General features: G+C 49.5%; 1 protein-coding gene across 4 annotated transcripts; it reads right to left on the bottom strand.

Annotated features, from left to right (window-relative positions):
• On the bottom strand, positions 1-23,515 carry LOC119960695 (atypical chemokine receptor 3-like). 4 transcript variants are annotated; one of them, XM_038788315.1, is made up of 3 exons: positions 23,224-23,367; positions 22,924-23,071; positions 1-1,173 (listed from the first exon to the last, which is right to left on the bottom strand). In XM_038788315.1, the coding sequence occupies exon 3, from the start codon at positions 1,145-1,147 to the stop codon at positions 50-52; it is 1,098 nt and encodes a 365-aa protein (XP_038644243.1). In that variant the 5' UTR covers positions 1,148-1,173; positions 22,924-23,071; positions 23,224-23,367; the 3' UTR covers positions 1-49. The 4 variants fall into 4 exon arrangements, with proteins under 4 accessions (XP_038644243.1, XP_038644241.1, XP_038644247.1 ...); XM_038788313.1 differs by lacking the exons at positions 22,924-23,071; positions 23,224-23,367 and adding an exon at positions 23,426-23,515; XM_038788319.1 differs by lacking the exon at positions 22,924-23,071.
• Between the last annotated feature and the right edge of the window lie 3,315 nt (positions 23,516-26,830).

Raw genomic sequence — 26,830 nt, 5'->3', positions numbered from 1 at the left:
TAAATTTTTGAATTGGTCATGCTTCTGATAAAGAAAAGTGACGATTACATTAGGAAACTGCCTCCAACATGGAGTGCTCTGTTTCTGTACTGTCCATAAGCCTTGTAATACCAGATTTGACAGAGTATTTGACGATGAAAGCTTTCATGAGGTCATATCTGTAGTTTTTATTAATGAAGCTGTAGAGTATGGGATTTGCACAGCAATGTACCAAGGCTAGGCATTGAGTAATGTGAAAAGAAGCATATATGAAATCTTCCAGCTGACAACTGAATGATAAAAGATTGAGGAACCACAAAAAATCAAGAAATAGAATCGAGTGATAGGGAAGCCAACAAATAAGGAAAACGATCACATAGACAAATATTATCTTCCGGCTATTTTTTCTCTCTGGGTCATTTGTGATTGGGATGGTTGTTGCTAGGAGAAAATAGAAAACTGCGATAATTGCAAATGGGATAGCAAAGCCGATGATGATGTAGATCATTTCCATTCCTGCCATCCATTCCCTGAAGTTTTCCTCAGGATAAGCCAAATGGCAGATGGATTCATCCCGATAACTGAGAGTCACTTTCAAGAAAAATAAATCTGGAAGTGAGATGAGAAAGGAAAAAATCCAGACAAACATGCAGATAACCTTGCGGATCAACTCTTTCTTACGGTCAATGGAATCTTGGAACCACACCATTGATGTATATCTGTCCACACTCATGCACGTTAGGAAGAAGATGCTCCCAAAAAGATTGACACTGAAGATGAAGTGAGTAAATTTGCACATAAACTCTCCAAACGGCCAGGTGCCATGTTGAATGAGGGACGTGACCCAGAAAGGGAGTGTGACTACCACACACAAGTCTGCAATGGCCAAGTTCAGGATGTAGAAGTGAGTTTCATACCTTGATCGCTTTGCCTTCACGTTCACATACACCACCACAATGTTGGCCACGAAACCAATGACAAAAATCAGGATATAAAAGAAAGATATAGTATGCAGGATTGCTTTCTTGGAGAAGCTGTGAAGACAATGGAAAATCTCCCAGGTCAAACAGTCAGACTCATTTACACAAGTGGTCCAGGTCAGATTCATCGTGGTAATGTTCTGCTCATCCCAGTAATCCCAGAAGGTGATTAAGTCAGCAGTTGACATGATGATCAGATTTCAAAGAGAGTGTGCTGTAAAAACAAAAGAAAATCTAAAGATTTCATATTTTTGATTCACTGAAATAGTTTTTATTTGCTTAACTGAATTACCAGCATTCCTCAAATATAACTTCATATTCCCTTCAGTGTGGAAAGCTAACACTGGGGGTTGGAGAGAAGGTGTAGTGTTCCAGCAGATAATCAGGAAATCAGCCACAAATAATAGAAACGTTTGACAAAATAAAGCAACAACCCAACTTTGGGTGGCATGGTGGCACAGTGGTTATCATTGCTGCCTCACAGCGCCAGGGAGCCGGATTCAATTCCGGCTTTGGCCGACTGACTATGTGGAGTTTGTACTTTCTCCCTGGGTCTGCATGGGTTTCCTCCGGGTGCTCCAGTTTTCTCCAACACTCCAAAAATGTGCAGGTTAGGTGGGGTTCTGGGGACAAGGTGGGGAGTGGGCCTTGGGGTGCTCGTCCAGAGGGTCGGTGCACTCGATACTGGGTTAAATACTGGCTTTGACAAAGTGTCATCGGACTCGAAACGTTTGCTCTTTTCTCTCCCTACAGATGCTGCCAGACTTGCTGAGATTATCCAGCATTTTCCCTTTCAGGTCGGCGCACTTGATGGGCCCAATGGCCTCCTTCTGCAATGTAGGGATTCTATGGATTCTACAGTATTATCTCACCAGAAACACCACTAACTAGATGAATACTGAACTGATTTAAATAAAATTTGACCAGTTTACATTACCTGGTTTAAAATCTGAAGGATAAAGATAGCATTAAATTCACAATGTTCTAGACAACAGTCAGGAAAAGCAGATACCTTCATCAAGCCCTGCCACTGACAGTACTAAAACGCTTTACAAAATATTTATGGTTAATTTCTTATGACTGATATTTTGTGTTAAAAATACATTCTCTAAATTTCTGCGCTTTCCCAATAAATTCCATCTCAGGACATGGGTGTTACTGGTGTAAGGATCCTTCCTGTTTGCTCTCTGCTTATTCCCTCATTTCCCCCTTCTTTTGTTTTTTCTGTTACATTTTTGATCCTGGATGATTAATGGACATATCACTTGAAGGAAAGCTGCCTGTAACTTTAATTCTAGAAGAATCTAAGGGCAGCACAGTAGCATTGTGGATAGCACAATTGCTTCACATCTCCAGGGTCCCAGGTTCGATTCCGGCTTGGGTCATTGTCTATGCGGAGTCTGCACATCCTCCCCGTGTCTGCGTGGGTTTCCTCCCGGTGCTCCTGTTTCCTCCCACAGTCCAAAGATTGAGGTTAGGTGGCTGGCCATGATAAATTGCCCTTAGTGTCCAAAATTGCCCTTAGTGTTGGGTGGGGTTATGGGGATAGGGTGGAGGTGTTGACCTTGGGTAGGGTGCTCTTTCCATGAGCCGGTGCAGACTCGATGGGCCGAATGGCCTCCTTCTGCACTGTAAATTCTATGATAATCTAGAAGGTTTGTGCCGGTTTAAACTGAAGTTGCAGACTGGTCGGGAGAGATGGGTTGGGACTCGGTTTGATTGATTTGGCTGGTGGCCAATGAATTGGCTCAATGGATGGTGCTCTGCTTGGTAGCAGGTGGTGATTGTATCCTATTCAATTGGAATAGGAGTCCCAGGGTTTCAATTTTGATTCTAAACGATCCCACTAACTCTCTCCAGAAATATCCAACTAACTCTCTCCAGAAAGCTGCAAAGAGGGCTGTTTCTCGCTCTCCAGAAAGCCGTGGGTGCTATATTCTCGAGTCTAAACAGGCCTAAAGACAAACCATGAACTGAAAACAAAGTTTGATGATACGTAAGGTGGTTCTCCAGGAAAGTTGTGAGTACTGCATTTTAAAACTACACAGAATCTGAGTGAATTCATCGATAAGGAAGGCCAGTAGAGGCTGTAAACCAAAGATTTTAATCTGCATGTTTGCTGTGAAGAGTGTGCTAAACACCATCATCTGAAACAAAGAGTCCTTATTCCTCCACTTATAATTTTTATCCCTTTCCACCCCTCTGTGTTTGTCTGTCTTCAGTGTGTGTTTTTGTGTGTGTGTGTGTGCGCAGATTGGGGGTAGATTAAAGTGGGAATTGGTTTAGTTTATAACTAACCAGTTGTATTTTCTGCATGTTTCAAAGAACAAAGTACAATACAGCACAGGAACAGGCCCTTCGGCCATCCAAGCCTGTACTGGTCATGATACCGCCCTTGGCCAAAACCCTCAGCATTTACTAGTGCCATATCCCTCTATACACATCCTATCCATGTATTTGTTGGAGATGGTCATTGCCTGGCACTTGTGTGGCGTGAATGTAACTTTCCACTTGTCAGCCCAAGCTTGGATATTGTCCAGGTCTTGCTGGATTTGGACATGGACTGCTTCATTATCTGAGGAGTCGCGAATGGTGCCGACATCCGCAACATCCCCACATTTGACTTTATGATGGAAGGGATGTGATTGATGAAACAGATGAAGATGGTTGGGTCAAGGACACTACCCTGATGAACTCCTGCAGTGATGTCCTGGGACTGAGATGATTAACCTCCAATCACCACAACCATCTTTCTTTGTGCCAAGTACAACTCCAACCAGCAGAGAGTTTTCTCCCTGATTCCCATTGAATCCAGTTTAGCTCGGGTTCCTTGATGCCATACTCGGTTAAATGCTGCCTTGATGTCAAGGGCAGTCACTCTCACCTCACCTCTGGCATTCAGCTCTTTTGTCCATGTTTGAACCAAGGCTACAATGAGGTCAGGAGCTGAGTGACTCTGCCAGAACCTAACTGAGTATCCATGAGCAGGTTATTACTGAGTAAGTGCTGCTTGATAGCACTGTTCATGACTCCTTCCATCACTTTAATGATAGGGTGATACTTGGCTGGGTTGGATTGTCCTGTTTCTTGTGTACAGAACACATCTGGACAATTTTCCATATTGCCAGGTAGATGTCAGTGTTGTAGCTGTTCTGGAACAGTTTGGCTCATGGTGCAGCAAGTCCTGGAGCACAAGTCTTCAGTACTACTTCCAGAATTTGCAGTATCCAGTGCCTTCAGCCATTCCTTGATATCACATATAGTGAAATGTATTGGCTGAAGACTGACATCTGTGATGTTAGGGATGTCTGGAAGAGACCGAGGTGGGTTATTCACTTGACACTTCTGGCTAAAGATTGTTGCAAATGCCTCGGCCTCTTTTTTTGCACATATGTGCTGGGCTCCTTCATTATTGAGGGTGGGGATATTTGTGGAGCTTCCACCACCATTCACTGTTGGGTGTGGCAGGACTTTTTTTTAACGCATTCATGGGATATGGGTGTCACTGGTTAGGCTAGCATTTATTGCCCACCCCGAGGGTATTTTTAAAAAAAATTAAAATAAATTTAGAGTACCCAATTATTATTTTTTCCCAATTAAGGGGCAATTTAGCCTAGCTAATCCACCTATCCTGCACATCTTTGGGTTGTGGGGGTGAAACCCATGCAGACACAGGGAGAATATGCAAACTCCACACAGACAGGGCTGGGATTCAAACCCGGGTCCTCAGTGCCATACTCCCAGTGCTACCCCCCCCCCCCCCCCATCGATTCGAACCCGGGTCCTCAGTGCCATAGTCCCAGTGCTACCCCCCCCCCCCCCCCCCAAGGGTATTTAAGAGCCAAACACATTGCTGTGGGCCTGGAGTCACATGTAGGCCAGACCAGGTAAGGATGGCAGATTTCCTTCCTTAAAAGATATTAGTGAACCAGATATGTTTTTACGAAAATCAACAACAGGTTCAAGGTCATCATTAGAATTTTTTAATTCCACATTTTCTATTGAATTCAAATCCCACTATCTACCCTGGTGGGATTCGAACCCGTGTCTCTAGGGTAGAGACCTGGCTCGCTGGATGATTAGTCCAGTGACAATATCACTAAGCCACTGCCACCTCTGCTGTGATCTGATGTGTTTGTCGTGGAATCGCTTAGCTCTGTCTATTACTTGCTGTTTATGCTGTTTGGCACACAAGTCGTCCTGTGTTGTAACTTCCCCAGGTTGACACCTCACTTTCAGTACGCCTGATGTTGCGCCTGGCATGCTCTCCTGCACTCTTCCTGGCTTGGTGTTAATGGTAGAGTGATGGATATTTTGGGCCATGAGGTTGCAGACTGTGGTTGAATATATTTCTGCTGTTGCCAATGGCCCACAGCACCTCATGGATGCTCAGTTTTGAGTTGCTAGATCTGTTTGAAATCTATTGCCTTTAGCACAATGGTAGTGCCACACAACACGATGGAGGACGTCCTCAATGTGAAGACGAGACTTTGTCTCCACAAGTACTGTGCAGTGGTCACTTCTACTGATACTGTCATGGACATATGCATCTGCAGCAGGCAGGTTGGTGAGGATGAGGTCAAGTATGTTTTTCCCTCTTATTGGTTCCCTCACCACCTACTGCAGCCCCAGTCTAGCAGCTATGACCTTTAGGACCCGGCCAGCTCGGTCTGTGGTAGTACTACCAAGCCACTCTTGCTGATGGACATCGAAGTCCCCCACCCGGAACATATTCTGGGCCCTTGCCATCCTCGGCGCTTCCTCCAAGTGGTGTTCAACATGGAGGAGTACTGATTCATCAGCTAATGGTGGCCGGTACGTGGTAATCAGCGGGAGGTTTCCTTGCCCATGTTTAACCAGAAGCAATGAGACTTCATGGGGTACAGAGTCAATGTTGAGGACTCCCGGGGCAACTCTCTCCTGACTCTACACCACTGTGCCGCCACCACCTCTGCTGGGTCTGTCCTGCCGGTGAAACAGGACATACCCAGGAATGTGATAGCCGTGTCCGGGACATTGCCTGTAAGGTATGCAAGGTAACTGATCCACTGGCTATTGTGCTCAGATCAGCAGAGGGATGGAGGAGCATACAGAGAGGAGACAGATAGCACAGAGTCTCTCTATGCCGATGGCGATGCTGTTCTATGTCTTGACACCCCCAGCCAGCATGGGAAAGATAATGGAGCTCCTGAGGCAGTTTGGAGCTTTCTTGGGATACAAACAAAACCTGAGTAAGAACAAAATACTCCCGGCAAATCCCTAGGGGGAGGAGCAGAGCTGGGAGCTCTGGTGTTCAAACTGGTCCAAACCAAGTTTAGATACCTGGGGACCAAGTTAGCCCACAACTGGGCCTGGCTCCACAAGTGGAACCTATCTAGCCTGGTACAGGAGGTGAAAGGTGGACCAGAGAAGGAGAGACTCACTCCCTTTCTCCCTGGTGGGGAGAATACAGATAATAAAGATGAATGTCCTTTCAAGGTTTATAGAATCCCTAAAATGCAGAAAGAAGCCATTCGGCCAATTGAGTCTGCATCGACTCTCAGAAAAACCACCCCACCTAAGCCCATGCACCCGCCCTATCCCCATAACCCCACCTAACCTTTTGGGTACTAAGGGGTGATTTATCATGGCCAAACCACCTAACCTGTACATATTTAGACTGTGCGAGGAAACCGGAGCACCTGGAGGAAACCCAGCAGACACGGGGAGAATGTGCAAACTCCACACAGTCACCCAAGGGGGCTTGACACTGTCAAACTTCCTGCATTACTATTGGGCAGTAAATGTAGAGAGGGTGTGGGTGTGGCTGGGGGAGGGGTGCTTGCAGATGGAGAAGGCTTCCTGAGTAGGGACGTCCCTGCGGGCACTTTTCACTGCCCCACTCCCACTCTCCCCGGCTAAGTACTTGATGAGGTCGGTGGTGGTAGCATCACTGAAAGCCTGGAACCAACTAAGGCATTATTTCAAGCTAAGAGACATGACTGTCTCAGCTTCCATTTGCAATAACCATAAATTTGTCTCAGCCAGAATGGACGTCACACACAAAACTTGCAGAAGTGAAGAAAGAGTGTTGAGGGTCAGGGGCATGCATATAGATGGCAAAGTGACAACGTTGGTGGACATAACAGAGAAGTTCCAACTCCTGAAAGGGGGTGAGCTCCGATACCTCCATATATGGGTTTTCCTCCACAATATGGCCCCATTGTTCCCCAGTTATCCAAGTACACCCTGCTAGACAGACTGTTATCACAAGACAAGTTAGGGAAGGGAAAGTATGTAGACATATATGGACGACTGCTTGAGGAGGCAAGGGCCCCACTGGATGAAACAAGAGAGAGGTGGGAAGAGGAGCTTGGTCTCGAGTTAGGGGAAGAGTTCTGGAGCAACTCATACAGAGGAAACTCCATCACCTCATGCTTAAGGCTGTGCCTGATGCAACTGAAGATGGTAAACAGGGGACACTTGACCAGGATACATATGAGCAGGTTTCCTCAGGGGTGGTAGACAGCTGTGAGCAATGTCGGAGCGGACTGGCTAACCATGCCCACATATTCTGGTGCTGCCTAAAATTGGTCGGCTTCTGGACCACGTTCTTTGAAGCCATGTTCAAGATCACATGGATCAAGGTGGAGCCATGGTCATTAGTGACGATTTGCGGGGTGTCGGACTATCCAGAGCACTTAGAGGGAAAGGAGACCGATGTCTTGGCCTTCGCCCCTCTATAGCCCGGGGGCAAGGAACATGGAGGATGGGGAAGAAAAAGTAAAGGGGGGGGGGGGCGGTCGGCATTAATGCTACTAAAACCAAAAAACAACAAACTGTTTGCACTGCCTCCGTTGTACTGATGCTCACAAGTGGTGTGGTTATTGTGTTGTTCTTCAGTTTTTAGAATAAAAATATATTTAAACGAAACATGTGGGCAACATTTAATAGTTTTACAAAGTTAGTGTCATTACCTCCAAGGTACAAATACTTCATCATTGACTTCCAAAATCACAAATGGGCCTTTCTGAAAACCTGCGTTTTATATCTGCCAGTTACCAACCCACACTGACCCCACACCACCTTTGTCGTCACCTGCCCCCAACTCCTGTTCCAATCCCCCGAGACGCTCAGGCTGCTGTTATGGATGTCGGATTTTCGGTGCAGGGAATTCTCCAATCACTACACACCTGGGGCGAAATTCTCCGACCCCACGCAGGGTCGGAGAATCGGCCGGCAGCGGCGTTAATCCCGCTCCCGCAGGGTTTTTTATTCTCTGACCGGCCAGAAACCGGTGTTGTGCAAATCCCACCGGCAGCCTCTGAAAACAGCTGGCGCCGGCGGGATTTCATTATATTTTTGTTTGAACAAATCTCCGGCCCGGATGGGCCGAAGTCCCGCCGACGTGGCCACGGGTCACGTCGGCGAAAAACAGAGTAGCTTTAAAACGGCGTCAACCATTGACGATGGTTGACGCCATTCAGTGTCCGGGGGGGGGGGTTGCGGCATCGGGGGGGGGGGGTTGCGGCATCGGGGGGGGGGGGGGGGGGTTGCGGCATCGGGGGGGGTGGGGTTGCGGCATTGGGGGGGGGGGTTGGCGGCATCGGGGGGGTTGCGGCATCGGGGGGGGTTGCGGCATGGGGGGGTTGCGGCATCGGGGGGGTTGCGGCAATCGGGGGGGGTTGCGGCATCGGGGGGGGGTTGCGGCAATCGGGGGGGGTTGCGCATCGGGGGGGGGGTTGCGGCATCGGGGGGGGTTGCGGCATCGGGGGGGTTGCGGCATCGGGGGGGGGTTGCGGCAATCGGGGGGGGGTTTGCGGCATCGGGGGGGGTTTGCGGCAGATCGGGGGGGTTGCGGCACCTCGGGGGGGGGGTTGCGGCATCGGGGGGGGGGGGGGGGGGGGGGGGGGGTTGCGGCATTGGGGGGGTGGTTGGGGTGGTGGGGAGGGGGGTAGGGGTGGTGGGTAGGGGCATTGGAGGGGGTAGGGGTGGTGGAGGGGGTAGGGGTGGTGGGGGGGGGTTTGGGGGCAGCGGCGTGCAGAAGGGGGGGGCGACGGATGCCCAGGGCCAACGCACCGTCGCCCCCCCCCTCTGTACGCCGCTGCCCCCTACCCTAACCACCCCCCCCTCACCACCCCACCCCTCCAACGCCCCTACCCCCCCCCCACCACCCCTACCCCCCTCCCCACCACCCCTACCCCCCTCGCCACCACCCCTACCCCCCTCCAACGCCGACCCCCCATCTCTCGCAACGCCGCAACCCCCCACCCTCAACGCCGCAACCCCCCCTCACGCCGCACCCCCCCCACCCTCTCAACGCCGCAACCCCCCCTCATCGCCGCAACCCCCCCCTCTCAACACCGGGTCTACCCCTCTCAACGCCGGGTCCCCCCCCCCCTAAACGCCGGGTCCACCCCCCCTCAACGCCGGGTCCCCCCCCCCCCCCTCAACGCCGGGTCCCCCCCCCCTCAACGCCGGTACCCACACCCCGTCCCCCTCCCTCTGAAGGCCGGTACCCACACCCCCCCCCCCTCCCTCTGAAGGCCGGTACCCACACCCCCCCCTCTCTCCTCCTCCCCCCCTTCCTTCCTCCTCCCCCCTTCCTTCCTCCTTCCCCCCTTCCTTCCTCCTCCCCCCTTCCTCCTCCCTCCTCCCCCCCTTCCTTCCTCCCTCCTCCCCCCCTTCCTTCCTCCTCCCCCCTTCCTTCCTCCCTCCCCCCTTCCTTCCTCCCTCCCCCCTTCCTTCCTCCTCCCCCCTTCCTTCCTCCTCCCCACCTTCCTCCCTCCTCCCCCCTTCCTTCCTCCTCCCCCCCCACCCTTCCTTCCTCCTCCCCCCTTCCTTCCTCCTCCCCCCCTTCCTTCCTCCTCCCCCTTCCTTCCTCCTCCCCCTTCCTTCCTCCTCCCCCTTCCTTCCTCCCCCCCTCCTTCCTCCCCCCCTTCCTTCCTTCCTCCTCCCCCTTCCTTCCTCCTCCCCCCTTCCTTCCTCCCTCCACCCCCCCTTCCTCCCTCCTCTCCCCTTCCTTCCTCCTCCCCCCCCTTCCTTCCTCCTTCTCCCCCCACCCTTCCTTCCTCCTCCCCCCCTTCCTTCCTCCTGTCCCCCCCTTCCTTCCTCCTCCCCCCTTCCTTCCTCCCCCCTCCTTCCTCCCCCCCTTCCTTCCTTCCTCCTCCCCCCCTTCCTCCTCCCCACCTTCCTCCCTCCTCCCCCCCTTCCTCCCTCCTCCCCCTTCCTTCCTCCTCCCCCCTTCCTTCCTCCTCCTCCCCCCCCCACCCTTCCTTCCTCCTCCCCCCTTTCTTCCTCCTGTCCCCCCCCTTCCTTCCTCCTCCCCCCTTCCTTCCTCCTCACCCCTTCCTTCCTCCTCCCCCCTTCCTTCCTCCTCCCCCCTTCCTTCCTCCCCCCCTCCTTCCTCCCCCCCTTCCTTCCTTCCTCCTCCCTCCCTTCCTTCCTCCTCCCCTCCTTCCTTCCTCCCTCCACCCCCCCTTCCTCCTCCACACCTTCCTCCCTCCTCTCCCCTTCCTTCCTCCTCCCCCCCTTCCTTCCTCCTCCTCCCCCCCACCCTTCCTTCCTCCTCCCCCTTCCTTCCTCCTGTCCCCCCCTTCCTTCCTCCTCCCCCCTTCCTTCCTCCTCCCCCTTTCCTTCCTCCCCCCCTCCTTCCTCCCCCCCCCCCTCCTTCCTCCCCCCCTTCCTTCCTTCCTCCTCCCCCCCTTCCTTCCTCCGTTAGTGGGGGGGGGGGGGTGCGGCGTTAGTGGGGGGGGGGGTGCGGCGTTAGTGGGGGGGGTGCGGCGTTAGTGGGGGGGGTGCAGCGTTGAGAGGGGGGGTACCGGCGTTGAGGGGGGGGTTGCGGCGTTGAGAGAGGGGGGGGTGGCGGCGTTGGAGGGGGGTAGGGGTGGTGAGGGGAGGGGGTTGGGGTAGGGGCAGCTGCGTGCAGAGGGGGGGGCGACGGTGCGTTGGCCCCGGGCATCCGTCGCCCCCCTCCTCTGCACGCCGCTGCCCCTACTCCAATCCCCCCTCACCACCCCTACCCCCCTCCAACACCACCCCCCCTCCAACGCCGCCCCCCTCTCTCAACTCAACACCGCAACCCCCCCCTCTCAACTCAACGCCGCAAACCCCCCCCCCCCTCTCCTTTCAACTCAACGCCGCAAACCCCCCAACGCCGGGTCTGTCTCTCTCTCTCTCCCCCCCCCCAAACGCCGGGTCTGTCTCTCTCCTCCTCCCCACCCCCCCAAACGCCGTGTCTGTCTCTCTCCTCCTCCTCCCCCCCCCAAATGCCGGGTCTGTCTCTCTCCTCCTCCCCCCCCCCCCCCCAAATGCCGGTCTGTCTCTCTCCTCCTCCCCCCCCCCAAATGCGGTCTGTCTCTCTCCTCCCCCCCCCCCCCCAAATGCCGGGTCTGTCTCTCTCCTTCCCCCCCCCCCCCAAATGCCGGGTCTGTCTCTCTCCTCCTCCACCCCCCCCCCCCCCCCCCCAATGCCCGGTCTGTCTCTCTCTCTCCCCCACCCCCCCCCCCCAAATGCCGGTCTGTCTCTCTCCTCCCCCCCCCCCCCCCAAATGCCGGTCTGTCTCTCTCCTCCTCCTCCCCCCCCCCCCCCCCCCCCCCACAAACGCCGGGTCTGTCTCTCTCCTCCTCCTCCCCCCCTCCCCCCAAAATGCCGGTCTGTCTCTCTCCTCCTCCTCCCCCCCCCCCCAAAACGCCGGGTCTCACCACTTCCGCAGCGGGTGAAACTGACGCGTATCGCGTCAGTCCGCTGCTGGCCCCTCCGGGAACGGAGAATAGCCGCCTAAAAGAAGGCCCCCACGCCGGAGTCATCCACACCAATTATGCTCGCCGGAAATCGGCGTTACGACGGTCTGCGGAGAATTTCGCCCCTGAAGCGAGAATGAAAATTTAGATTGAGACCTCTGGAATCCTGAGAACCACACACTACCTTACAGTATTACTGCTGCTGAATAAAAAATATAAAATTGGTCTAATTAAAAAACTGTTTTAGTTTAAAGAAATATTGAGTGCATATCCTATTAATGCTAGTTACAGAGTTAGAATTTACTTTTTCAATGTGTTTGCCAGATAAAAAATATTTTAATCCATTGTGCGTCACTTGTAGCTCAGTTGCAGCACACATCTTTCAGTTATAAAATCTTGGATTCATGCCCCACTCCAAATCCTGAGCACAAACATCAGGGTTGGCACGTCAGTGAAATACAGGGTGTGCTGCAATGTCTTCCGGACGAGACCCCAATCTGCCTGTTTGCCTGAATGCAAAAGATGTCATGCCACTTGTTTGAGGAAGGGCAGAGGCACCATTCCAGTGCTCTGGCCAATATTTACCCTTTAAACAACACCACAAAAACAGACAATCTGGTCACGATTATATTGCTGTTTGTTGTAATTTACTGCCACAAATGGCTGGTGTGTTTCCTACATTATAACAGTGACTACACTAATTGGCTACAAAACACTTTGAGACGTGATGCTTGTGAATGGTGCTAAATATCTGCAAATTTTTCCTTTTATACTTTAAGATTGTGAGCAGTCCCAAGGTAAACGTAGAGGGCAGAATTCTCTATTTCAGACAATAAAGGCTGGATTCTCCACACCTCCGACACCGAAATTGCGGCTGCTCCAGGGCCGAGAATCCGGTTTGACGCCGTAATTGGGACCGGCGCCGGTTCGGCGATTCTCCGGGCACCGTAAATCGGCGTCACCAGGGAGTATGCCGTGCCACCGAGAGCCATTGCCAGAGGCTCGCTCCGACATCCTCCGCCTCCGACCGGCCAAGTTCCCGACGGCGTGGAACTAACCTGTTATTGCAGGTCGGGATGCTCATGTGGTGGCTGCGGACTCAGTCTGCGGCCGCCCTGGTCGGGGGCGGAATGATTGGAGGCCAGGAAGGGCCTAATAGGCGGGCGGAGAATTAATGTGTGAGATTTGAGGGTCAGGCGTGCGGCTGATCGGGGGGGTCTCCTTTTTGGGTCCACCTCTGCGATCCGAGTCCGCCACGGAGCACGGCGCAGCCACTGGAGGCCGCCGCTGTGCGCATGCGCAGCCTCTGACCCGGAAGTGCGGGGGCCCGTATCTGCAGCAGAAGCTGCGAGATCCACTCCGGGCCCTTGCTAGCCCCCTGCAGGGCTGATAATTAATTACACTTTTATCATGGAATTTCAGGAGTAAAACTCCACCATTTTGACTTTGGCATGGCGATATAGTCTCAATATTGGAAAATCTAGCCCTAAGTGCGAACACCGGGACTAAATAGCGGGTGTTCGATAGCAGCACCCATCCCGGAGAAATTCAGGACATGCTAATGAGCCAGCACCATGTCTAACTAGTGTGATTCCAGCGCACACCAATGTGTGATTCACCGGGGTGGGGTACGGCACCCGAGAGCCTGAAAATCTGGAGCTGCACATAAGCACTCCAGTCCCCACACACTCTCATTCCAGCCAAGAAATGCCAACCCGAAGAGCGACCCTAAGATTTTCAAGTGCAGAGCTGGAAACATGGAGGAGAGTCAGGTCACCCTGTTCACCAGGGTGGGAAGGATGCTGCCACCTGCCGACATCAACTGGGCCTGGGCGCAGGTGGCAGAGGCCGTGAGTGCTCCTGCCTCTCCTACCTTCGCCAAATTACTAAACATGGGAGTCTTCCCACCCTTCCACAACTTATAAATTGCTGATAGGTGCCTACTGCCTTCTGACAGCATGTAACTAAGGCCTGAAAATCAAAACGATTATTCTGGTGACACTGTGGGCATGCTCAACCAGATGCCCACCTGTCGGATCGCCGTATATTCTGCCTGCACAATCCCCAGGAGCACCAATTTCCCCACGACTAAAAAGTCTACAGAAGAGTATACACAACGCATATAGGAGAAGAAGAACTCCTTCTCTCTTGGATGCTGACACCTCCATGGGTTCACCCCCTCCCCACCACCAACCTGCTCCATGAAGCCCGCAGCTTTTTCGCCATTCGCGATCTAACCAGTGACTTTGGGTTTGACCTATCCATACTAGGCTCTTGCACAGTTAAAATTGCCCCCCCCATTATTAATCGATGCAAATCCAGTTCCGGAATCGCTGCCACCATCTTCTTGACAAATTCGGCATTGTCTTGATTGGGTAAACATTTACTAACATGACGGGCGCTCCCACCAAAACCCCACTCACCATCATGTAATGACCTCCTGAGTCCCGCAACCCACGAGCCACAACAAATGCCACCCTTTTGCTGAATAGGCGCGATCCCTCTCGTCTTGGAGTCAAACCCTGAGTGAAAAGACTGCCCCACCCACTCTATTTTTAACCTCATCTTATCTTTCGCCTGCAGGAAAACTATCTCCGGCTTTAAATTTTTCAGGTGCGTGAACACCTGATATCGCGTCACTGGACCATTCAATTCCCACATATTCTAAGTCACTGTCCTCACCAGGGGTTTCTGACCCCTCCCCCACCCCATTAGGGACCGCATCCCAATCTAACACAAAACTATCCCTGCCCCCAGTCCCCTTCACTGTCCAAGCCCACTGAAAATGTCCCCCCCTTCCTTTCTCCCCTACCTCCACCCAACAAGCTACCTGCGTCACCAGCACTGTCCCCTCCTAAACCCACCCTCTCCCCACATTTTACCTTCGCCAACCACTTAATGGCACCCCCCTCTTTTGCTACCCATCACAGCCCCCTCCCCTACACTGACTGTTTCCATTCACCAGTAGCACATGACAACTCTCACCTGGAGATCAGCATAAAGGCCCCCATCGATATTGCCAAATATGCCCTACCCCCACTCTTCAGAAAGTTCCTGCTCAGGCAGCACCCCCCCCCCTCCCCCGCCCTGCCCCCCTGATCCCTCTTCCTCCCCTCACCAACAGGAGAAAGGCACCCAGGATTCAAAACCACCCCCTTTAACCACAACAAATATCAACAAAGCCAGAATGTGCAAAAATCGGAACATTTACAAACATATCAAAGACCAAACATTTCCCACCATTAACCCTTACCCCAATCCATGCTCCTTAATAAAGTTGTTCACCTCCTCTGGCATTGTAAAATAATGTCCCTTCCCCTTAAAATTCACCCAAAGTTTGACTGGGTATAACACTCCAAATATTACAAAACAGCACCGCTTTGGCCTGATTAAACCCCGCCAACGGCTTGACCAGGTCGGCCCCAGTGTTCTGATATATTCGGATCCACTGCAGTCCCATGTCGTCTTCGGCCACCTCAGAATCTTTTCCTTTTCCTGGAATTTATGCATTTGGTCTATCACCGTCCTTGGCAGTTCCCCCGCTCTCGGCCTCTGTTGCTGTTATAAGCGTACATAAAAACATAAGAACGAGGAGCAGGAGTAGACCATCTGGCCCCTCAAGTGTGCTCCGCCATTCGATAAGATCATGGCTGATCTTTTTGTGGACTCAGCTCCATTTACCCGCCCGCTCACCATACCCTTTTATTCCTTTACTGTTCAAAAATCTTTCTACCTTTGCCTTAAAAAGGGGCAGCATCGTAGCACAGTGATTCGCACAGCTGCTTTACAGCTTCAGGGTCCCAGGTTTGATTCCCGGCTTGGGTCACTGTCTGTGCAGAGTCTGCACGTTCTCTCCATGACTGCGTGGGTTTCCTCCGGGTGCTCTGGTTTTCTCCCAGTCAAAAGATGTGCAGGTTAAGTGGATTGGCCATGCTAAAATTGCCCTGAGTGTCCAAAGAGGTTAGGAGGGGTTATTGGGTTACAGGGATAGGGTGGAGATGTGGGGTGTTCTTTCCAAGAGTCGCTGCAGACCCAGTGGGCCGAATGTCTTCCTTTTGCACTGTAAATTCTATGTTTCTGTCTATTTAATAAGGTAGTCTCAACTGCTTCACTGGGCAGGGAATTCCACAGATTTACGACCCTTTGGGTGAAGAAGGTTCTCCTGTATGCAGTCCTAAATCGGCTCCTCCTTATTTTGAGGCTAAGCCCCCTAGTTGTAATTTCACCCACTAGTAGAAACAACCTCCCTGCTTCAATCCTATCTATTCCCTTCAGAATTATATATGTTCCGAGAAGATCCCCCCTCAATCTTCTAAATTCCAATGAGTATAGTCCCAGTCTACTTAGTCTCTTCTCATAAGCCAATCCTCTCAACTCCGGAATCAACCTAGTGAATCTCCTCTGAACTCACTCCAGTGCCAGTACAACCTTTCTCAAGTAAGGAGACCAAAGCTGTACACAGTACTCCAAGTGTGGCCTCACCAGCACTCTATACAACTGCAACATAACCTCCCTGCTTTTAAACTCCATCCCTCAGCATTGAAGGACAAAATTCCATTTGCCTTCTTAATTACTTGCTGCACCTGTAAAAAAACAACCTTTTGCGATTCATGCACGAGGATCCCAGGTCCCTCTGCACAGCAGCATCCTGCAATATTTACCATTTAAATAATAGCCCATTTTGCTGTTATTCCTACCAAAATGGATGACCTCACATTTATCAACATTGAACTCCATCTACCACACCCTTTCCCACTAACTTAAACTATCTATATCCCTCTGAATACTTTCAGTATCCTCTGCACACTTGGCTCTACCACTCATCTTAGTGTCATCTGTAAACTTTGACACATTACACTTGGTCCCCAACTCCAGATCACCTATGTAAATTGTGAACAATTGCGGACCCAACACTAATCCCTGAGGCACACCACTAGCCACTGATCGCCAACCAGAAAAACACCTATTTATCCCCACTCTTTGCTTTCTGTCAGTTAAACAATCCTCTATCCATGCTAATACATTGTCTGTAACACCATGCACCTTTATCTTATGCAGCAGCCTTTTGTGCAGCACCTTGTCAAATGCCTTCTGGAAATCCAGATATATCACATCAACCGGTTCCCTGCACTCGGAATATTCTCAAAGAATTCCACTAAATTAGTCAAATATGACATGCCTTTCATGAACCCATGCTGCATCTGCCCAATGGGACAATTTCTACCCAGATGCCTCGCTATTTCTTCCTTAATGACAGATTCATGCATTTTTCCCACGACAGAAGTTAAGCTAACTGGCCTATAGTTACTCATGTTTTATCTCCCTCCTTTTTTAAACAGTGGCATCACATTTGCTGTTGTGCAATCTGCTGGAAACGCCCCAGAGGCCAGCGAATTTTGGTAAATTACCACGAGTGCATTTGCTATTTCCCCCACCACCTCTTTTAGTACTCTGGGATGTATTCCATCAGGGCCAGGAGAATTGTCTACCTTTAGCCCCATTAGCTTGCCCAACACTATCCCATTAGTGACAATGATCGTTTCTAGGTCCTCATCTGTCATAGCCTCCTTGCCAACAATTATTAGTATGTTATTTGTGTCTTTCGCTGTGAAGGTTGACACAAAATACCTGTTCAATGCCTCAGCCATTTCCTCATTTCCCATTATTAAATCCCCCTTCTCACCCTCTAAAGGACCAATGTTTACCTTAGTTACACTGGCCACCTTCGGGGACTTCTCACAGAATTCTCCTCAACCAGCTTCTCAAACATTTGCAGGCACTCGTTCCCTCCACCCCCAGGCAGGCCCACGATTCATAATTTCTGCCGCTTGGATTGATTCTCCTGGTCATCCACCTTCACCTTCAATGCCTTGCAGACCACTTCCAGCATCGTCACCTCTGCTTCCAATTCCATGATCAGTTCACTGTGATCTGTTACCTCCCTTTCCACCCCACGGATCATTGCACCTTCCGATTCCAAGGTGCTTCTCCACCCACTCCAAAGTCTGACAAGAAGGGTTGCCATTCCCTCAATCGCCTTGCACCAGTCCCTTGCATCTCCAGCCAATGCTGCCTGAGTTCCCCTTTGATCAGCTCCATCAACTTCTCCACCAGCAGTGGGTCAGACAACAATGATGCTCCCGCCTCCGCCATGTTCTCTGGTGATGCTCCACGCGGATCCTCCACTTCTGGAGCTGCAGCCTTATTCAATTTCTGTCAGGTGTAGATACCCGCCAACATTCCCGTCCGGAGGAGAATTCAACTCACATAAGTTATTCTGCACAATGTCCAACAAAAATGTCCATCAACCGGTGAAAAATGGACAAAAGCAAAGCCTCCAAGCAGGAGCCACCCCTCAGCTCATGGTCACCACCAGAAGTTGTCAATGGATAGTTTATCTATTCTTTTGCAGCATTGATTAAAAGAAAAATGTTAATCAGTAGCTAGGATGTTTTTTTTTACATTCACCTGAACAACTGGAGCAGGCAGGTGGGACCTTTGTTTAATTTCTCATTCAATGGAATTACTTGCAAGAGTGCTTTGCATTCTTAATACTGCATTGTAGTGTCAATCAAGACCTCATGCTCTAGGTTTGGAATGCATAAATACTGACAGTAAACCAAGGAGAAACCAGGAAAAAATTGGAATGCAATTGGAAGACACATAGTATAAGAGACTGAGAAACCCAGCCATTAGATTGGCAAGTGACTGCATTTACGCAGCTGAGAGCTCCTAAGCTTTGACAAAGAGTGACCGTACTCGAAACATTAGCTATTTCCTCTCCCTACAGATGCTGCCAGATCTGCTGAGATTTTCCAGCATTTTCTCTTTCGTAAATAAAGACATACTTGTTTACGGCACTCTGGAGAAGAGATACATATGCAACGGTCACAGCAAACATGAAACACCACTTACATTCACAAAGAAATCAGATAATTTAAGACTCACATGAATGCTGAGGTGAGCCGATCTCTCAAGGTGAGGAAGGTTTTTTAGAAAATGTTGGGAACCATTTTGAAAATTTGGGATTTAAAGAAATAAAAAAGAAATGAGAGACTGAAGGTGGCATTTGATATGGCATCTAATATATATGAGAATTTCAATATGAACAGTTGTTGCAATCTGAGGATACATTTTTACTTGTTTGAGTGCTTCTGGAACACATATTGGAAATTTGGATCCCGGCCAGAATTTTAAAGAATATGCCCCCCCCCCCCGGCGATTCTCCGCTTCCCGACGGGCTGAGCGGCCGCCCGTTTTCGGCCAGTCCCGCCGGCGTGGATTAGACCAGGTCCGTACCAGCGGGACTTGGCTCTGAGGGTGGCCTGCGGAGTCCTCGGGGGGGCACGGGGGGGGGGGGGGGGGGGATGCAGCCTGTGCAAAGCTCCGCCATGGCCAGCGCGGAGAAGAAACCTCCTGCACATGCGCATGAAATACGCCAACGGTTCTGCGCATATGCCAGAACACACTGATGCTCCTGCGCTCTGCGCATGCGCCAGCTCGCGCTGGCCGGTGTAGGCCTTCGGCGCGGTTGGCACGGAGCCAACCCCTCCAGCACCGGCCTGGCCCACAAAGATGCTGAGGATTCCGGGCGGCCCGATGCCAGAGTGGTTCACACCATTCCTTGCCGCCGGTACGGCCCACCCCGCCGGATAAACAGAGAACCCAGCCATGATTTTCCTTTCATTAAACGCAAAATTGTCTTCCTGTGGATTGGGCGTGGTCCCAAATTCTTCATATGGTGTCGGTTTGCAAAGTTTTATAGTAAGTGTGTTGAACAAATATGTAAATGTTTAAGTGGTTAAGCTGTTAAAAGCATCCTTGATATCAGCATTCCTGGAATGTCAAAGTGTTCATAGAGAGTCAGGGTTTTACAGCATGGAGAGAGGCCTAATGACCCATTGCAACCATGTTGATCAGGCACCTAACTATTCTAATCTCATTTTCCAGCACTTCGTCCGTAGCCTTGTATACAGTGGCATTTCAAGTGTTCTGAAGAAGAGTTGGAGTTGAATTTTACCATGATGGCTCTGAGAGGCATCTTCTTGGTGGAGGCCAATTAAGTGGCTGCTGACAAGGCTGCCATCCCCATTAAGAATGGATGCCCACCCCCAGGAGTTGCCAGTCCAATCTGGTGCCCGTAAATCAGCAGCCTTGGCAGTGATGCTGTTAGCAGTGTCCAGTGCTGGGGCTACATGTGCAGAATGAGGCTCCATTGATGGTTGTGCGCCCCCCAAAGACAGGTAAGTTGGGACTGGGTATGCTGAACCAGGCTGGCAGGCCTGGGCGATCATAATGAGGGGGAGAAGGTCACTGAGGACACAAAGTGAAGGTGCCTTGGGGATGGCCACCTGGAACCCCTTTCGTGGGTCATGAAATGCCCCAAAATGATAAGCCCCATTTTGGAGTGGGAAAGGCTGCAAGGAGGTCTCACCAGAATGCAGCATTCAATTCTCACATTCAGCAATATCCCAGCAAAGGTGGGAAGAGGCCTTTAATTGGAAACTTAAGTGGCTCAATTGGGTTCCTGACAGGGGGCACTCTGCCACCTATCCTGCCTCTGGCAAAATAGCATTGTGGTGTGAAGACATTGGACATGCCACCTGTTGATTCCTTTGTCATTTAAAAAATAAATTTAGAGTACCCAATTAATTTCTTCCAATTAAGGGACAATTTAGCGTGGCCAATCCATCGTTCCATCTTTGGGTTGTGGGGTCGAAATCCACGCAAATACTGGAAGAATGAGCAAACTCCACACAGGCAGTGACCCAGAGCCAGGATTGAACCTGGGACCTCAGCGCCATGAGGCAGCAGTTCTATCCACTGCACCACCGTGCTGCCTGCTTCCTTTGTCATTTTCACTACTTTCCCATCTCTGAGCCCAATCCCAAATGGCTTGTAAAATTGAGCATATATTCTGTGTCAACAAAGACAAAGGCCCAAATCTTTAGATGGCCACAGCAGCAAAATCTTAACTTAGGTCTATGCTGGATGTCGGAACCCTGGGGAAGTCCTGGCACACACCAGGTCATTTTTCAGGAGATTCCAAATGGCTGATTTGCGCTGCTTGGGACAATACGTAAAACGTCTCTGACACTGAGCTGGGTTTGATGTTTCTCAGCACGATGAAGGAAGTGGAATGGAAACTGAGTGGTCCACTTTCTCCCACTGCCCCAGCTCATCCAAATAAGCATCAGATGTACAATTAGTGGCTGCCTGATGAGATGGAAGATAGAGGTGGAAAGGGGAGCTCCACACCCAATCATGACTGGCAGCATGGAGGTCATATGGTGTTGACAGCTCATCAATCATGGCTAAAAGTTTAACGACCCCCTGCTCTCTGAATTTCTCTTTTATTTTATATTGAAGGACCAAAAAGCTCAAAGGAGTTTTGAAAAAAAAACATGCAGTCACTCCAACCTTCAGCCACAGAATCTCCTGCTATATTTGGCCAGACTCCAGGTGGCAAGCCTTTTGGATTGTCAACAAGTTCAATAGCTTGTTAGTGATTTCAAACTGGCTGCCAACCTGACGTTATCACAATGTATTTTATATTTACATGGGGGTGGGGGTTGGAGGAGGGGTGGAGGGGCAGGGAAGGGAGTAGTTCACCAATTTGCAGGCGTAAACTCCAACTCAGCCATTCATTCACCCACTCACTGACTAATCCACACACTCATTAACATAAGACTTGAGACCTTTAAAAACTTACTGGATATGGAAGCTGGTAGTATAAAATGAACTCTCCTTCCTTTCAGTCACCTGCACTCAGTGGACGTGTGCTGTACTGAGCTAGCCCTACTTAAGCTGGCATCAGAAGTCCTGGTTTAAACTATCAGAACATGTTCTTTGAGAACTGGCACTTCTGTTAGGATGCAGAAAATGTTGCGGGCAGGGCATCGCCACTAACTGGAAGATCAGAGTCAAAAACTAGACGGGGGCAATAATATAAAATTTTCATTTAAAAATCTTAGAAGGAATTCAGGAGAAGCTTGTTTACCTGAAGTGTGGTTAGAATGTGGAACTCTCCCACCACACAGAGTGCATGCATGCATTTCAGAGGAAATTAGTAAAAGCCAGAGAGAGAAGGAATAGAAAGGTGTTCTGAAACAGTTAAATTGAGAGTCATACAGCACAGAAAAGGCCCTTTGGCCCACTACGTCAGTGCCAGTCAAAATCAACCACCTAAAACGAAAGGGAAAATGCTGGAAAATCTCAGCAAGTCTGGCAGCATCTGTAGTGAGAGAAAAGATCTAACGTTTCGAGTCCGATGACTCTTTGTCAAAGCTAGACCTAGCTTTGACAGTCATTGGATTCAAAACATTAGCTCTTTTCTCTTCCTACAGATGCTGCCAGACTTGCTGAGATTTTCCAGCATTTTCCCTTTCGTTTCAGATTCCAGAATCCGCAGTAATTTGCTTTTATCCAAAATCAAACACCTAACTATTCTAATCCTATTTTCAGCAATTGGCCCACAGCCCTGGGATCGCAAGTGCACATCGAAAAACTTCTTAAATGTTATGAGGGTCTCAACCACCCCTTTAGGCAGCCAGTTTCCAAACTCCCAGCACCTGAGTTTAAAAAAAAAGTTTTCCCTCACATCCCTTTGAGGGGGGATGAAAGTTCATATGGAGCTTCAGCATTAGTTTGGACCCGCGGGGCCGAAGGTCTTGTATCCAGATTGTTATGTCACACGATTGAAATAATAGCCCCAGTGGCTGAGCCGGTCAATTCACTGCCCATTGAGACGATGAAGTTCCAGATTGTCTTAAACTTGTTTGAGCAGCAGGACTGCTTCAAGTGGCCGTGGATCAGTGAGGGAGGGGTAAAGAAACCACCCGTGGCCTCAGTTCCTGACTGCTGCTGGCAAACGAGAACTCAGCCAGGCAACTCGGGAGATTTCAATCCAAATTGAGCGGCTTGCACTTTTTCTCGGGCTGGGGAACCCCACCCATGGACAAACCGAGAGGCCAGGCACTGTCCCTAGATTTACAACCCTACTTTTCTCTGAGAGCAAACAGCAAAGTTATAAACAAAAAAGACGACGTTTTAATTCTGAGTGAAGAAAACTGATGAGAAAACATCGATATTTCCACTCAAATACTTTTCGATTTGGCATTCTTGTAACTAATTCTATTCACATTTAAATCCATAAACGCTGCGATGTTCGGTTTTGAATTGGTTTCTTGAAGGCCTCCAGCAACATTTTCCCGAGCGGTGCACTGGCGGGAGGAAAGCCTTACCTGCAGCCAGTGCGTGCCCGAGAGTAGCGCCGGCCGAGAGACCTGCTGCACCAGTTGAATTGCTCGCTGACCCTCGACAGCCAAGGTCTGTCTGCACATGAAGCATTGTCGCCTGAGCAAGATACCGACCGCCACCTATGAAACCGTACTTCAAAATAAGTCACAGAGGGGAGAAATAGCATAAGTTTTCGCTTTTGCACAAGACACAAGTTAACCAACATAGCCATTTCTGAGGTGCATTTAACATAAACATGCTTCAAATAATCTGGGTGCTGAAACCAATAGGAAATTCGCCCTCACATAACAAGTTCCAGTCGGTGATCGCAGTTGTTACACTCTGCCCGTTTCGGAGCTCTGCTTTAACTTTATTTCGACAAACGGTGCGTTGGTGTCACGTCTCTGCGTGTTCACAATGAGTTTGTGTAGCGAATGTTATTATTACTGAAACGAAAAAGCGTAATTTCTATATCACACAGGAACAAGTAAAAACTCTGCACTTTACCTGCAATTCTCTTCTCGCTCTTGTGGAGCTTTGTCCCTGAAAATTCCTCGAGCTGCGTTGCACAGATTTATAATGTTAGAGGAAGACGCCTCCAAATGGAACTCCGGGGTTAGTTAATGGGCAGTTCCTTTTGCAGCAATTTGTGAATCATGTTATGATGTTACAGGCATCCAAGTTCGTGCAGTATCTAGTTACAAATACAACAATCTGAAAAATGTGCTTGTCTACTCACATCTGTTTTTCAGAAAAACTGAAGTTAAAAAGAATCTAGAACAAAATAAAATCCATTAGATTTGTTTATTTGCAAAATACAGGAATAAATATATACCATTTTTGTAAAACTTCAGGTTAAAAGCATGTCCTTTCTTTGTTATTGACTAGCGAGACACTTAGAAGTGACATTTTGCTGGAATTATACAATTGAAAGGAACAGGTTGGATTTTACCAGCCATTTGGAGGTGGTCTGAGAGTCATGAGGAGTTTGGAGATGGACTGAGAGCCAAGAGGAGTTTGGAGATGGACTGAGAGCCAAGAGGAGTTTGGAGATGGACTGAGAGCCAAGAGGAGTTTGGAGATGGACTGAGAGTCATGAGGAGTTTGGAGATGGACTGAGAGCCAAGAGGAATTTGGAGATGGACTGAGAGCCAAGAGGAGTTTGGAGATGGACGGAGGGTTATAGAACATAGAACATAGAAAAATACAGCACAGAACAGGCCCTTTGGCCCACAATGTTGTGCCGAACTTTTGTCCTACATTAAGAACATATTAATCTGCACCCCATCATTCTACTGTAATCCATGTACCTATCCAATAGCCGCTTGAAGGTCCCTAATGTTTCCGACTCAACTACTTTCACAGGCAGTGCATTCCATGCCCCCACTACTCTCTGGGTAAAGAACCTACCTCTGTCATCACCTCACGGCTCTTAGATTCAATCCCTCTGCTAATGAACGCTAGTACACCATAGGCCTTCTTCACAGCTCTATCCACTTGAGTGGCAAATTTCAAAGATCTATGAACATAGACCCCAAGATCTGTCTGCTCCTCCACATTGCCAAGAACCCTACCACTAACCCTGTATTCTGCATTCATATTTGTCCTTCCAAAATGGATAACCTCACACTTTTCAGGGTTAAACTCCATCTGCCACTTCTCAGCCCAGCTCTGCATCCTATCTATGGCCCTTTGCAGCCGACAACAGCCCTCCTCACTGTCCACAACTCCACTAATATTCGTACCGTCTGCAAATTTACTGACCCACCCTTCAATTCCCTCACCCAAGTCATTAATGAAAGTCACAAACAGCAGAGGACCCAGAACTGGTCCCTGCGATACACCACTGGTAACTGGGCTCCAGGCTGAATATTTGCCATCCACCACCACCCTCTGACTTCTATCGGTTAGCCAGTTCATTATTCAACTGGCCACATTTCCCACTATCCCATGTCTCTTTAGTTTCTGCATAAGCCTAACATGGGGAACCTTATCAAATACCTCACTAAAATTCATGTACACTACATCCACTGTTTTACCTTCATCCACCTGCTTGGTCACCTCCTCAAAGAATTCAATAAGACTTGTGAGGCAAGACCTACCCCTCACAAATCCGTGCTGACTATCCCTAATCAAGCAGTTTTTTTCCAGATGCTCAGAATCCTATCCCTCAATACCCTTTCCATTATTTTGCCTATTACTGAAGTAAGACTAACTGGCCTGTAATTCCCAGGGTTATCCCTATTCCATTTTTTGAACAGGAGCACGACATTCACCAATCTCCAACCCCCTGATACCACCCTGTGACAGTGAGGACAAAAAGATCATTGCCAACGGCTCTTCAATTTAACCTCTTGCTTCCCATAGAATCCTTGGATATATCCCGTCAGGCCCGGGGAACTTGTCTATCCTCAAGTTTTTAAAAATGCCCAACACATCTTCCTTCCTAACAAGTATCTCTTCGAGTTTACCAGTCTGTTTCACACTGTCCACTCCAACAATTTGGCCCCTCTCATTTGTAAATACTGAAGAAATGTACTCGTTCAAGACCTCTCCTATCTCTTCAGACTCAATACACAATCTCCCGCTACTGTCCATGATTGGACCTCCCCCCGCTCTAGTTATTCTCATATTTCTCACATATATGTAAAAGACCTTGGGGTTTTCCTTGATCCTACCCGCCAAAGATTTTTCATGCCCTTTCTTAGCTCTCCTACTCCCTTTCATTAGTTCCCTCCTGGCTATCTTGTATCCCTCCAGCGCCCTGTCTGAAAGTTGTTTCCTCAGCCTTACATAAGCATCCTTCTTCCTCTTAACATGACATTCAACTTCTTTTGTCAACCATGGTTCCCTCACTCGACCATCTCTTCCCTGCCTGACAGGGACATACATATCAAGGACATGTAGTATCTGTTCCTTGAACAAGTGTCACATTTCAATTGTGTCCTTCCCTAACAGCCTATGTTCCCAACTTATGCACTTCAGTTCTTGTCTGGCAGCATTGTATTTACCCTTCCCCCAATTGTAAACCTTGCCCTGTTGCACGCACCTATCCCTCTCCATTACTAAGGTGAAAGTCACAGAATTGTGGTCACTATCTCCAAAGTGCTCCCCCACTAACAAATCTATCATTTGCCCTGGTTCATTACCAAATTCCAAATCCAATATGGCCTCCACTCACGTTGGACAATCTACATACTGAGGAGTTTGGAGATGGACTGAGAGTTATGAGGAGTTTGGAGATGGACTGAGGGTTATGAGGATTTTGGAGATGGATGGAGGATTTTGAGGAGTTTGGAGATGGACTGGGCGTGATGAGGAGATTGAAGATGATCTGAGGGTTATGAGGAGTTTGGAGATTGACTGAGAGCCAAGGTGAGTTTGGAGATTGACTGAGAATCATGAGCAGTTTGGAGATTGACTGAGAACCAAGAGGAGTTTGGAGATGGACTTGTTAATTCCTGTTTAATTTGCTGTCAGTCTAGATTCAATAAAATCTGAGATGGATTTGCAGGTATATCATTTAATTATAACTAATTTGCAAGGCTGACTCAATCCATAGAGCCACATGACACACATACTGTCTTCTGCAGCCTCCAGGATTAAGAGACTCTCAAACAAAAGTACTCTGGAGATATACTTCAAATTACATCAAGATTCGCATACCAACTTCTCATTTTACACACCTCTTGACCTGGCCCTATATCCTAATTGGCTCTCTTTATCCTGGGCACATTTTTAACCCAGCATCCTTTTCACTATTCTCCACGAGGCTACCATCCCCCGAGCCATGCTTTGCTCTCCTATTTGTTCTCTGTCTGTGAACACATTACCCTCAGGGTCCTACTGTCCCTCATATTCGTTTGCTCACTTCCTCATTCCCTCCTTTTATCATTTCATGATAACCCATCA

Source organism: Scyliorhinus canicula, chromosome 2 (genome assembly GCF_902713615.1).
Source record: "Scyliorhinus canicula chromosome 2, sScyCan1.1, whole genome shotgun sequence".
Lineage (NCBI taxonomy): Eukaryota > Metazoa > Chordata > Chondrichthyes > Carcharhiniformes > Scyliorhinidae > Scyliorhinus > Scyliorhinus canicula.
This window is presented reverse-complemented; position numbering and strand designations above follow the sequence as displayed.

What these genes read in the sequence shown, in the direction of transcription:
- LOC119960695 (XM_038788313.1), bottom strand. Translation starts at nt 1,147, where the DNA reads ATGTCAACTGCTGACTTAATCACCTTCTGGGATTACTGGGATGAGCAG.